This window comes from Rhincodon typus, chromosome 5, assembly GCF_021869965.1.
Source record: "Rhincodon typus isolate 14 chromosome 5, sRhiTyp1.1, whole genome shotgun sequence".
In the NCBI taxonomy this organism is placed as follows: domain Eukaryota; kingdom Metazoa; phylum Chordata; class Chondrichthyes; order Orectolobiformes; family Rhincodontidae; genus Rhincodon; species Rhincodon typus.
The window spans coordinates 3,421,980-3,436,502 of NC_063336.1; the positions used below are offsets into that span (position 1 = coordinate 3,421,980).

The 14,523-nt window shown below is 43.0% G+C and overlaps 2 protein-coding genes across 2 annotated transcripts in view; both read left to right on the top strand.

The window, feature by feature from the left end:
- LOC109930964 (dynein axonemal heavy chain 8-like) overlaps window positions 1-14,523 on the top strand; it is a 2,199,840-nt gene that overhangs the window by 370,081 nt on the left and 1,815,236 nt on the right. The window lies entirely within an intron of this gene.
- Window positions 1-14,523, top strand: part of LOC109918465 (dynein axonemal heavy chain 8-like) — an 876,900-nt gene that overhangs the window by 148,399 nt on the left and 713,978 nt on the right. The window contains exon 11 of the mRNA XM_048596621.1: window positions 12,657-12,733. Within this exon, the coding sequence (XP_048452578.1) occupies window positions 12,657-12,733 (77 nt within the window). The remainder of the gene's footprint in view (window positions 1-12,656; window positions 12,734-14,523) is intronic.

The following is a 14,523-nucleotide window of genomic DNA, read 5'->3' on the forward strand; positions in this document are numbered from 1 at the left end:
CTGAGTCAACTGGCCCATATTGACTTTGCTCAAACAAGCTTGACTAAACAGGGTAAACACAGGAAGGATGTTCCAGATGACTAGGTTTACAGAACCGGGTGTCACATTTTGGGGACAGGCCATTTAGGACCGAGATGAGGAGAAACTCTGGTAAGCCTGTGGATTTCTCTGCCAAATAAAGTGATTGAGGCAAAACATTGAATGTGTTCAATAAGAAGAGAGATATAGTTTTTAGATCTAAAGAGACCTAAGAGTATGGCATGAAAATGGGAATAGGGTATGAGTTGGACGATCATCCTTGATCATGTTGAGTGGTGGAGCTGGCCCGAAGGGCTCAATGGCCTACTCCTGCTGCTATTTTCTATGTTTTTCAGTTTCTATGTTTGATCTTCTGCTGTTCAGCTTATTAATAATGGAACTGCCAACTGTGGTATCTGGCTCGTTATATCATATGGCAGGAGAGGCAGAAGTGCTCATCAGTGTAATTACTTTGCAATGTTCACACTATTGATGCCATATTAAAACCCAGCATGACGCTAAATCAGATGCTGTAAGCCATAAGCTGCACAGCACGCTGTTCAACTGTTATCACTGACAGTCCACAAAGGACCAGTATACACGGCCAGCCTAGATGGCAAAATGACCCAGGTAGTGCAGTTTCAAGGGTCAAATGCAATGTACAGCAGTGACAAAAGAAGATTTCTTCTGTCTGTAAGGGTGAGTTCCACCGTTATCTCTCTGATCTTTCAAATTCACAGGGTCACCATAACGCACTCTAATTCTGCCACTGCACACACCTCTCACCAGGGATCATGATGTATAGCTCTCGGAAATACTCATCTGGTTCACTAATGTCCTTCAGGAAAGGAAATCTGTCATCCTCACCTGGTCTGACCTACATATGACTCCAGACCCACAGCAATCTCTGAAGAAATTTCTGAAGAAGGGTCTAGGCTCGAAACATCAGCCTTCCTGCTCCTATGATGCTGCTTGGCCTGCTGTGTTCATCCAGCTCTACACTTTATCATCCTTCCTTAGATATGGGGCCCAAAACTGCTCAGTGTATTGCAAATGTGGTCTGACCAGAGTCTTATACAGTCTTAGCAATACATCTCTGCTCTTACATTCTAGCCCTCTTGAATTGAATGCTAACATTGCATTTGTCTTTCTCTCTGCCAACTGAACCTGCTTGTTAACCTTAAGAAAATCCTGAGCTAAGACTCCAAAGTCCCTTTGTGTTTCAGATTTCCAAAGCTTTTCCCCGTTTAGAAAATGGTCTGCGACTCTATTCTTCCTGCCAAAGCACATAAGCTCACACTTTCCCACATTGTGTACCATTGGCCCTTTCTTTGCTCACTGTCATATCCTGTCCTACTGCTTCTTGCCTCCTCAATACTACCTTTCCATCCACTTGTCATTGTATCATCTGAAAACATAGCAACAATGCCCTCAGTTCCTTTGTCCAGATTATTAATGTATAACCTGAATACTTGTGGTCCCAATCCTCCAGAATTCCACCAGTCACTGGTTACCATCTTGAAAAAGACCTCTTTATCCCCATTCTCTGCTTCTACCAGTCAGCCAATCCTTTATCCATGCCAGTACCTTGACCTGAATGCCAGAGCTCTTATTTTATTTAGCAGCCTCCTCTGCGGCACCTTGTCAAAGCCTTCTGGAAATCCAAAAGATCATATCCACTGGCTCTCCTTTGTCTAATTTGCCTGTTACCTCCTCAAAGTATTCTAACAGATTTGTCAGGCATACCCACCCCTTGAAGAAGCTGTGCTGATCTTGGGTGGGGCTGCAGTAGTTTGGATAGTTATTTGGGGCTAACAGTTAATCTGGTTTAAGCCAGTTCCTGAAACAGCTGAGGCAGAAAGTATTTATAAAGATGCCTCTGTGCATTCAGAATAGAGTGCAACCAGCAGAGAGTGTAGTGGAGTGTTTGGTAAAGGGGGGTGAATGTGCAGCCGTGGGAAGAAAGATTTTTCCTGCTGTCTTTTTTTCCTAGCTACTTTCACAGATTAGTGGGGACAAGGGCAGGCCAAGGGTCAAGAGCTGAGACAATAAGAGAAAGAGACTAAAGTTAAGGTAAGAGGAGTATCTTTAAGATCAAGTAATTTGAAAACTTTGTAAATCACACTAAGTAAGGTCAAGTTTAAATTATGGCAGGTGAGGTCAGCTAAGTGATATGTGTGCTCCTTCATACGTGGAAAGTCATAGGACCTACTGGTGTCCTAGATGATCATGTGTGAAGGAAGTGCTCCCAATTGCAGAATCTTGAGCTCCTTATTTTGGAGCTTGAGTGACAGATGGAGACACTGCTTCACATCTGTGAGGCTTAAGTTACATGGATAGCATATTTAGAGCAGTGGTCACACTACAGTTCAAATGACTGGAGGAAAGAAGGGAATGAATGGTCACCAGGCAGTCAAAGGGAATCAGGCAGGTCATACAAGAGTTCCTTAGGGTCCTGCTCTCACATCAGTTTCCCATTTTGGAAGCTGATGATAATGCTGGTTCCTCAAGGGAATGCAGACAGGCTACTCTGTTACCATGAGTAGCCTGACTGCACAAGATAGGAGGAGGACGAAAGCAGGGAGTGATAGTAATAGAAGATTCATTAGTTAGGGTAACAGACAAGTGTTTATGCAGTTGAAAATGTGACTCCAGGATGGTGTGTTGCCTCCTCGGTGCCACAATCAGGGATGTCACTGAGCAGCTGCAGGGCATCCTGAAAGGAGAAGGTGATAAAATAAAGTCTGTGGCACACTTTGGTTCTGGCATAAGTAGAATCAGGGATGAGGTCTGGCATCAATATTATAGGAAGCTAGGCAGCAGAATAAAAAACAGGAACTTTAATGTTGTTATCTCCGGATTACTCCTGATGCCACGTGCTAGCAAGCATAGAAATAGGAGAAAGGGACAGATGAATCCATGGCTCAAGTTGGTGCAGGAGGGAGGTATTTAGATTCCTTTTTTAATTCTCTTATGAGACATGGGTGACGCTGGTTGGCCAGCTTTTATTACCTGGCCTGACCCTAGTTACCCTTGAGAAGGTAATTGCAAGCTGTTTTCTTGAACCACTGCAGTCAATATGCTGTCGGTAGACTCACAATATCATTAGGGAGGGAATTCCAGGGTTTTGACCCAGCGACAGTGAAGGAACAGCATTATATTTCTGTGTCAGGATGGGACTGGCTTGGAGGTGAACTTACAGGTTCCTGTGTATCTGTTGCCCTTGTCGTTCTGGATGGATGTCGTTGTGGGTTTGGAAGATGTTGTCTAAGGAGCCTTGGTAAATTTCTGCAGTGCATCTTGTTGATGGTACACACTGCTGCAACTGAGTGTCAGTGGTAGAGAAAGTGGATATTTGTTGTGCCAATCAAGCAGGCTGTTCTGTCCTAGATGATGTCAAGCTTTTTGTGTTGGAGTCGCATTTATCCAACCAAATGGGGAGTATTCCATCTCACTGCTGACTCTCATGCCTTGCAGATGGTGGACAGGCTTTAGGTGGCCAGGAGATGAATTACTTGTCTCTGACCCGCCATTGTAGTCACTATTTTTATGTGGTTTGTGCCAGTTCCATTTCTAGTCAATTACTTCCCCCAGGATATTGATAATGGAGGGATTCAGTGATGACAATATCATTGAATGTCAAGTGGTAGTGGTCATTGCACTGGAGAGAGTACAGAGGAAATTCACCAGGATGTTGCCTGGAATGGAGCATTTTAGCTATAAAGAGGCTGGATTGTTTTCTTTGGTGCTGAGAAGGCTGAGAGGGGAGCTGATTGAGGTGTATAAGGTTGAGGGGTATGGACAGTATAGATAGAAAGCAGTTGTTCCCTTTAGTTGAAGGGTCAACAATAAGAGGACATAATTTTAAGGTGAAAGGCTGGAGTTCTAGAGGACTAGGGGAACAAATGTTTTCATCCAGAGGGTGATAGGTATCTGGGATGCACTGCCTGGGAGGGTAGTTGAGGTGGTAATCTCAATCTATAAAAAGTACTTGGATGAGAATTTAGAATGTCATAATTTTCAAGGCTATGGGCCAAATGCTGGAAAGTAGGACTACATTTAGTAGTTTTTTTGTTGTTGTTGTGGACTAGGTGGGCCCGGGGGCCTCTTCTGTCCTGTATGATTCTATGACTGTCTGTCTGATGACTGAAAGGTTATGGCCAGTGTGGCCACAATTTCTATTCTTCCTTCTTTCGATCCTTGGATACAACTCCATTCCTAGTATCTTGTTAATTTTAAGGCCAAGAAGTATCCAAGACTACTTCCTTATCAATTTCGAACCCAACTTGTGATAGAGTTTCATCCTCTGTCACCATGTTCCTGGCAGAATTCTCTTCTTGTCTAAAGACAGATACAAAGTATTAATTTAATACCTCAGCCACATCCCCTGCCACCGTCTGTGAATCCCCTATTTGTTCTCTGATGAGCCTTGCTTATGCTTTCACCACTCTTTTACTGTTTATGTCTATAGAAAGATTTAGGATTCCTCTTTGTTAGCTGCTGGTCTTTTCTCATAATTCCTCTTTGCTTCTATTATTTACTTTCTCACCCCTCTGTAAACATTCACTGTTCTTGCTGGTTCTCAATTGTATTTCTGGCCTTGCATCTGTCATAAGCACCCCATTTTGTTCTAATGTTCATTTACAGTTCCTTTGTCACCCAGATCTGTCCGTCCTTCATTTATCATTTGAGGGAATATACCTTGACTGTATACAAAGCATCTCCTCTTTGAAGGTGGCCTATTGTTCAGTTACTGTTTTTCCTGCTAGCCCCTTGTTCTGGGTATTCCTTCCCAGATTTGTTCTTGCCCCATTGAAGTCAGCTATCTGCCAAATGATTTTAAAAAAAATCTGGATTGTTGCATGCCATTCTCCAACACCATCCTGATATAATGATCATTGTATCCCGAATCATAACCTGTTGGCAGCTGATCCATTTGGCTCACCCCATTTCCAAGGATCAGGTTCAACAATGTATCCTCCTTTGTTGGACTGCGCACACAGTACTGTAGGAAACTCTTGAACACTTGTCCCTCGCTGCCCTTTTAACTACTAGAATCCAGTCTATATCTGAGTAATTAAAGTCTCCATTTTAGCTGCTCTATAATGTTGGCATTTCTCTGTAATTTCCCTGCAGATTTGTTCCCATACATCCTTTCCACTAGTTGGTGGTCTATAGACTACACTGAGTCATGTGATTGCATATTTTTATTCCTTAACTTATAGCATCATAGAATTTGCAGTACAAAAGGATGCCATTCAACCCATCATGCATATACTACTCCTGAAAGAGGTACTCAGCTAGTCCCCTTCTCCATCCCTATCTCCATAGCAGCCCTCTAAATTAATCACTTCCAAATATATATTCAGCTCTTTTGAAACCTCTAATAGAATCTCTGTCTATCACTCTCCTACGCAAATCTTAACAACTGAGTGAAGAAGTTTCTCCCCAACACACTCCTAGCTCTCCTGCTGACAATCTTGAAATTGTGATCCCTAGTTACTGACATACCAACGGGTCGAAACAGAATATCCTCCTTTACTCTGTCAAAATTGTTCATAACTTGGAACAACTGAATAAGATCGTCTCTTAATCTTCTCTGCTCAAGGAGAATAAGCACAATTTCTCTAAACATTCCTTATATCTAAATTCCTTCATTTCTTGTATCACTCCAGTAAATCTCCTTTGCGCGCTCTCTCTCTTCCTTAAATAAGTGCTCAGAACTGAACACAATACTTCAAATGTGGTCTGACCAATGAGTTGTAGAGGTGTAGCATCACTTCCATGCTATTACACTATATGCCTTTACTTATAAACCCATGGATCCTGTAAGCCTTCTTAACAACAGTTTCAACTTGCCTGACTATCATTAGAGAATTATGCACTTGAATCCTGAGGTCCCTCTGCTCCTGTACTCACCCATACTCCCTTCAAAGTGTACCATTGAGCCTGTAAAGCCTCTCCATGTTTCTTTCACTAAATTTACCCTACATTTCTCTGAATTGAAATTAATCTGCCAGGTGTCTGCCCATTTGGTCAACTTGCCTATGGCCCTTTGAAGTTATTCAGCATCATCCTCACAATTCACTATAATCCCTAAGATAACACAGTGTGGAGCTGGAGGAACACAGCAGGCCAGGCCAAATCTTGCAGAGGGTTTGCCAGAGTGGGGCTGAGATGTCTCCTTCAGACAGGTGATTGGAAATAAGCTTTTGAGTTCTTCCTGGATATTTCTTTTAAAATGTGTCAGAAAAATCATGAATGGGTGGGGTCAGGGCTCACACAGACTCAGGAAGGTTTTTAGTTTTGTTTTCAGTTAGTTGCAGGCTGCTAAGCTAAAAAATTGTGTTCTCTGCTGCTAGAATCTTATTAGCAAGGAAGGCTTCCTCATTAAAAATCATAAAATGCAAGCTGTTCCTTTCAGTATTTCTTTCAGTTGGCCTGGAGAAGGACACCATGTGAGATAAAACTGTTTTGCTAAATTTTTTGCTTTGCCAAGTGTGTGTTTATAGGATGCTGCCTGTATCAGAACAGTTGTTGATTAGTGGTTAAATAATATATTATCTTGAGAAGTATTTGAATAGAATTAAAGTTGTACCAATTCTTCCTATTTTAAATTTTGATTGTGTTTTAAGAATAAAGTATGTTTTGGTTAAAGCCTAGCTATGGACATTCGAATCAATCTGGAACACAGCACCTTGCACTTGCTTTTAAATATAAAAGTTAGGGTCTTAGCTAATTTCTTACTCTATTTTAGTGCTGGGGGGTGTATGGTGTGTTGGTCTGGTCCATAACACAATTGGGTGCTCTTGACCAGGATCAAAATCTCTAATTCTAGGTTGGGTTTGGGACTATTGGACTCAAAGTGGTGAGTGTTGTTATTCTGTTTTTGGGTGTTGCATTTGGTTGGTTAAATAGGGCGTGCCTTGTGTAGTAGTAGCTCTTTCAGTGGCTGAGAGTTTCTCCGGTGTGGAAGAAGTCATTTGGAGCAGTTTACAAAAGGTGAGTAAGGCAAAGTTTTTGGAATTGGCAGGCAAGCTGAAGCTGGAATTGCCTGTGTTTGTGAGGAAAGGGGAGATAATTGTAGCAATAGCTCAGCAATTACAATTGCCAGGAATCTAATTGGAATAATTGGAAATGGCTAAAATTCGGCTGAAATGAAGCAGCTTAAGTTAGAGGCAATGGCAAGGGAAAAAGAGAGGCAAAAACAAAAGAGAGAGACAATTGCAGCAGAACAAAGAGTAAAAGAATTAAAACATCATGAATATGAAAAGGAAATGAAACAGTTTGAGTTACCATTGAAAGCAGAAGAAAAAGAGAGAATAGCCCGAGCAGAAGAAAGGGATAAAAAGATTTTGAACTTCAGACGTTGGAACTGAAAAATGAAAGTCGACCTGAAATGGTGGAGATAAAGGGAAAAGTTGGGAGTAGTGATGAGAACAGTGAAGAGCAAACCCATCACAGCGAAAGGCCTGGTGGGGATCTGTTTAAATACGTCCAAGCATTGCAAAGGTATGAGAAGGATTTGGAAGCCTTTTTCATTTAATTTGAGAAAGTGGCTAGACAAATGAAATGGCCATGAACTATGTGGGTATTATTGATTCAAACAAAGTTGGTAGGTAGAGGTAATGAGGTAACAAGGTGTAGAGCTGGATGAACACAGCAGGCCAAGCAGCATCATGGGAGCGGGAAGGCTGACGTTTCGGGCCTAGACACTTCATCAGAAATGGGGGAGGGGAAGGGGGTTCTGAAATAAATAGGGAGAGAAGGGGAGGCGGATAGAAGATGGATAGAGGAGAAGATAGGTGGAGAGGAAACAGACAGTCAAAGAGGCAGGGATGGAGCCAGTAAAGGTGAATGTAGGTGGGGAGGTAGGGAGGAGATAGGTAAGTCCAGGGAGGACGGACAGGTCAAGGGGGCGGGATGAGGTTAGTAGGTAGAAGATGGGGGTGCGCTTGAGGTGGGAGGAGAGGTTAGGTGGGAGGAAGAACAGGTTAGGGAGGCGGGGACGAGCTGGGCTGGTTTTGGGATGCGGTAGGGGGAGGGGAGATTTTGAAGCTTGTGAATTCACATTGATACCATTGGGCTGCAGGGTTCCCAAGCGGAATATGAGTTGCTGTTCCTGCAACCTTCGGGTGGCATCGTTGTGGCACTGCAGGAGGCCCAGGATGGACATGTTGTCTGAGGAATGGGAGGGGGAGTTGAAATGGTTCGCGACTGGGAAGTGCAGTTGTTTATTGCGAACCAAGCGTAGGTGTTCTGCAAAGTGGTCCCCAAGCCTCCGCTTGGTTTCCCCGATGTAGAGGAGGCCACAACGGGTACAGCGGATGCAGTATACCACATTGGCAGATGTGCAGGTGAACATCTGCTTGATGTGGAAAGTCTTCTTGGGGCCTGGGATGGGGGTGAGGGAGGAGGTGTAGGGGCAGGTGTAGCACTTGCTGCCGTTGCAGGGAAAAGTGTCGGGTGTGGTGGGGCTGGAGGGGTGTGGAGCAGACAAAGGAGTCACGGAGAGAGTGGACCACTCTGTCTGTTTCCTCTCCACCTATCTTCTCCTCTATCCATCTTCTATCCGCCTCTCCTTCTCTCCCTATTTATTTCAGAACCCCCTTCCCCTCCCCCATTTCTAATGAAGGGTCTAGGCCCGAAACGTCAGCCTTCCTGCTCCTATGATGCTGCTTGGCCTGCTGTTTTCATCCAGCTCTACACCTTGTTATCTCAGATTCTCCAGCATCTGCAGTTCCTACTATCTCTGAGGTAATGAGGTGTTTATGTCGCTATTATCAGAGGAATTATTGGGAGAGTATGAGTGAGGTGAAAAAAGCCACTTAAGAACATATGAGCTAGTGCCAGAAGTCTACAGACAACATCTTAGGAATTTAAGGAGGGAACCCAGTCAAATGTACGAGAATTTGAAAGGATCAAACAAAGTAACTTTGATAAGTGGAGGATAAGGGCATTGAATATAGATCAGACATACGATGCTGTTAGATAGACTGTTATATTGTAGGAGTTCAAAAATTCCCTTCCTGAGTTAGTGAGAAGTCATGTGAAAGAGCAGAGTTAAGACTGCAAGATTAGCATCAGAAATGGCAGATGGTTATGAGTTAAAGTGGCAGGCAACTGGAAGCTTAGGATCCTTTTTGCAGGAGAATATAAATGTTCTGCGAAGTGGTCACCCAGTCTACGCTTCGTTTCCCCTATATAGAGGAGACCACATTGTGAGCAGTGAATGCAGTAGACTAGGTTCTGGGAAGTGCAGGTAAAGTGCTGTTTCATCTGGAAGGTATGTTTTGGACGAAGCTGATGTTTCGGGTCGGGACCCTTCTTCAGAAATGGCTTCACAGTGGAGTTATAACTCACTCAGAGATAGTAAGAACTGCTGGTGCTGGGTTTTCTGAAGAAGGGTCCCGACCCGAAATGTCAGCTTTCCTGCTCCTCTGATGCTGCCTGGCCTGCTGTGTTCCTCGAGCTCCACATTGTGTTACAATTGCTTGGAGCCCAGGTATTCACAATAGATAATAATGATTTAGGAGAGGGAACTAAATGTAATATCTCCACATTTGTAGATGACACAAAGCTGGGTGGAAGGGTAAGCTGTGAGGAGGATGCAGAGATACTTCGGTGGTTGATTTGGACAAGTTGAGTGGTGGGCAAATGCATGGCAGATGAAGATAAATGTGAGATTATCTAATTTGATAGCAAAATTGGAAAGGGAAATTATGATTTGATAGGCGATAGATTGGGAAAGAGAGAGGTCCAACAAGATCTGGTGTCCTTGTTCACCAGTTACTGAAAGAAAGTGGTGAAGAAGGCAAATGGCATGTTGGTCTTCACAGTGAGAGAATTTGAGTACAGGGCCCTGGTAAGACTCCTGCTACAGCATTATTGGCAGTTTTGGTCTTCTTATCTGAGGAAGGATATTCTGGCTATTGAGGGAGTGAACAAATGTTACTTGGACTGATTCCTGGGATGACAGTACTAATGTAAGAAGAGAGATTGGAATGTTTAGGACTATGTTCACAGGAGTTTCTTTCCATGCTGTATAACTCTATGACTCTGAGTTTAGAAGAAGGAAGGGGGAATCTCATATAAACACATAAAATTCTAACAGGAATAGACAAGGTAAATGCAGGAAGGATGTTCCTGATGACCAGGGAGTATAGAACTAGCGGTTACAGTCTCAAAATATGGAGTAAGCCATTTAGGACTGAGATGACGCAAAATTTCTTAACCAAAGAAGAGATTCTGTGGAATTCTATGCACGGAAAGTGTTTGAGGCCAAAACATTGAATATTTTCAAGAAGGAGTTAGAAATAGTTCTTATGACTAAATGGATCAAAGGGTATGGGGAGGGAGAGGCAACAGGGTACTGAGTTGAATATATTGCCCTGATCATATTGAATGGTGAAGCAGTCACAAAGGGCTGAATAACCTACTCCTGCCCCTAATATCTGTGTTTCTATGTCCTGGAACCAACCAGAGAGCAGCCTATTCTCGACCTGTCTGTGTGCTTTTAAGCATAGAACATAGAACATAGAACATAGAACATTACAGCGCAGTACAGGCCCTTCGGCCCTCGATGTTGCGCTGACCTGTGAAACCAATCTGAAGCCCATCTAACTAAAGTATTCCATTATCATCCATATGTTTATCCAATGACCATTTAAATGCTCTTAAAGTGGGCGAGTCTACTATTTTTGCAGGCAGGGCATTCCACGCCCTTACTACTCTCTGAGTAAAGAACCTACCTCTGACATCTGTCCTATATCTATCACCCCTCAATTTAAAGCTATGTCCCCTCATGCTAGCCATCGCCATCTGAGGAAAAAGGCTCCCACTGTCCACCCTATCTAATCCTCTGATCATCTTGTATGTCTCTATCAAGTCATCTCTTAACCTTCTTCTCTCTAATGAAAACAGCCTCAAGACCCTCAGCCTTTCCTCATAAGACCTTCCCTCCATACCGGGCAACATCCTGGTAAATCTCCTCTGCACCCTTTCCAATGCTTCCACATCCTTCCTATAATGCGGTGACCAGAACTGTATGCAATACTCCAAGTGCGGCCGCACCAGAATTTTGTACAGCTGCAACATGACCTCATGGCTCCGAAACTCAATCCCTCTACCAATAAAACCTAACATACTGTACGCCTTCTTAACAACGCTATCAACCTGGGTGGCAACTTTCAGTGATCTTTGCACATGGACACCGAGATCTTTCTGCTCATCCACACGACCAAGAATCTTACCATTAGCCCAGTACTCTGTATTCCTGTTACTCCTTCCAAAGTGAATCACCTCACACTTTTCTGCATTAAACTCCATTTGCCACCTCTCAGCCCAGCTCTGCAGCTTATCTATGTCCCTCTGTAACCTGATTAATTAAAGATTAATTAAAGATGCCAAAGTAAAGGTGAATCCAGGTAACAGTGATCATAACATGACTTAATTACACACTTAGTTTGAGGAAGAAAAGGGTCTTAAAATGGAGTCCTGAAGAAGAGTCATATTCAACTCAAATCATTAATTCTGTTTCTCCACAGATGCAACAAATCCTGCTGAGTATTTCAGCATGTTCTGTTGCTATTTCCTCTTAGTTCCACTTGAAATAGGAGCACACTATCTTAAGTATTGCCTGGTCTTCTAACTTAATGCACCTTACCTATTTATGGAGTCTCAGAGCCATAGAGATGTATAACATGGAAGAAGACACTTCGGTCCACCTCATCCATGCTGACCAGATGTCCGAAATTAATCTAGTCCTATTTGCCAGCACTTGATTCATTATCCCTCTGGTCTCCAGGCTCCACCACTTTCTCTGGCAGTTCATTCCATGCACTCACCACCTTCTGAATGAAAACGTTGTGCCTTAGGTCCCTTTTAATTCTTTCTCCTCTATAAACTTCTATATAGTCACCCCTCAGCCTCCAATGATCCAGGGAAAATAGCCCCAGCCTATTCAGCCTTTCCCTCTCGCTTAAATCCTCCATCCCTGGCAACATCCTTTTAAGTCTTTTCTGGACCCTTTCAAGTTTAGCAACATCTTTTGTATAACAGGAAGAACAGAATTGAACACAGTATTCCAAAACTGGCCTAACCAATGTGTACAGCCACAACATGACCTCCCAACTCCTATACTTAGTGCACTGACCAATAAAGACAAGCATACCAAAAGCCTTCTTCACTATCCTGTCTATCTGTGATTCTGTGTTCAAGGAACTGTGAGCCTGCACTCCAAGATGTCTTTGTTCGGCAACACTCCCCAGGACCTTACCATTAAGTGTATAAATTTTTTAACTTCTTTGTGCTGGTGCCCATCTCCTTGCACATTGAGTTTAAACACTCTCCAACCAGACTAGAGAATCTTCCATGAGAACATTGGTCCCAGATTGTTGAGGAGCAACTTGTATCTTTTGCATATGTACTTTTTGCCTAGAACTGGTCCCATTGTCTCAAGAATCTCAAGCCTTCATGTGCCACCCCTAGCCTAGCCGTCCTACTACTTTTTCACTCATATGCATCTATTTTGTGTTAAATAATTGGAGGCGGCATGTTGCAAATCGTAAATACTTTGTAGAAAACATTAGGGATTGATTATCATGAGAACTAATTCTTTTTCTGTTTGAATATTGTAGAATTTGCTTAATGACTTCATGAGTAACTCCTTTGCTCAAATTAATTCTTCACGGCATTCTTTACATCTTCTAAAAAGGCAAGTATTCAAATTAAATATTTTACTAGTACAAAATTTTGCTTTGGAAAGGATTAATTTTTTGTTGATAAGTGTGCTTGTTTACGATTTTTCATGATCCAGAGATGCAAACACTGTCATTAATATTCTGTAATAGTGAATGTTACCACAGCAAACCGGATTCCTAGCGGGGCTAGTTGGTTGATTTGGCTGGAGGCAGTTGTAGATTAGATTACTAACAACATTTGGTTTGACCCCATTCTGTTGGGTTGGATTTGGGACTTCCCTCTTTGCCCTTTCTATGTTTGGAGATTGCAGTGCCATGGATGGATCTACATTTGGACAGAGAGCTGAAGAAGGAGATTTTAAAAAAAAATTCATTCAAGGCATGTGGCTATCACTGGTTGGGCCAGCAGCTATTGCCCATCCCTAGTTACCCTTGAGAAGGTGGTGATGAACTGCTTTCTTAAACTGCTGCAGTCCATAGACTCTCAGTGCTGTTAGGGAGAGAATTGCAGGATCTTGACTCAACAGCATTGAAAGAGTGGCCATACAGTTCCAAGTCAGGGTGGTGAGTGGCTTGGAGAGTGTGCCTGCTGCCCTTGTCCCCCCATTTTGTAGAGATTATGGTTTTGGAAAGGATGTTAAGGAGCCTTGGTGACCTAATGCAATGCATCTTGTAGATAGTACACACTGCTGCTGCTGAACATTGGTGGTGAAGGGGCTGGATGTTTGTGGATGTAGTGCCAATCAAGTGGGCTGCTTTTTCCTGAATGGTGTTAAGCTTCTTGAGTGTTGTTGGAGCTGCACCCATCCAAGCAAGTGGGGAGATTCCATCACACTCCTGACTCATGCCTTGTAGACCATGAACAGGCTTTGGGGAGTCAGCAGGTGAGTTACTTGGTGTAATATTCCTAGCCTCTGAACTGCTCTTTCAGCAACTGTGTTTATATGGCAAGTCTAGTTGAGTTTCTGGATAATGGTAACCTCCAGGATGTTGACAGTGGAGATTCAGTGATGTTAACAGCTTTGAATGTCAATCAGTGATGGTTACATTCTGTCTTGTTGGATGAAGGTGGTTATTGCTTGGCATTTGTGTGGCACTAATGTTGCTTGCCACTGTTCAGCTCAAGCCTTGATATTGTCCAGGTGTTGCTGCATTTGGACATGGACTACTTTAGTATTTGAGGAGATGTGAATGGTGCTGAACGTTGTGCAATCATCCCCACTTATTACCTTATAAGAGAGGGAAGATGGAGCATCTGAAAATGCTGTGGCCTAGGCCACTACTCTGAGCAACTCCTGCGGAAAGTCATGGGCCTGACATGACTGATCTCCAACAGCTACAACAATTTTCGTTTGTGCCAGATATGACTCCAACCAGCAGAGAGTTTATCCCCTGATTACCATTGATTCCATTTTGCCAGGGCTCCTTAATGTCACCTGTTAAAATGCAGCCATGATATCAAGGGCTGTCACTCTCACCTCACCTCTAGAATTCAGCTCTTTTGTCCATGTTTGAACCAAGGCTATGATGAGGTGAGGTCAGAATATGGAGTTCGTGGAAAAAAATTGGTTGTGTTAAATCTGTACATTGTGGAATGACAGAGGGCATTAAAAGAAATGTATAATTACAGTTTGTGTAAAACTATGTTCTTTTCATGAATCTCCTGTTCAAATCTTTTTTTAAAACCATGGTCAAAAGTGCTGGGCACTAAAGGTAGCTGATAGAATCACAAGACTGGAGTTAGCTGGAATCCTTCAGAACTTTCTGCAAGTCGTAGTCAGCTAGTGCAGTAACTTATGACTGT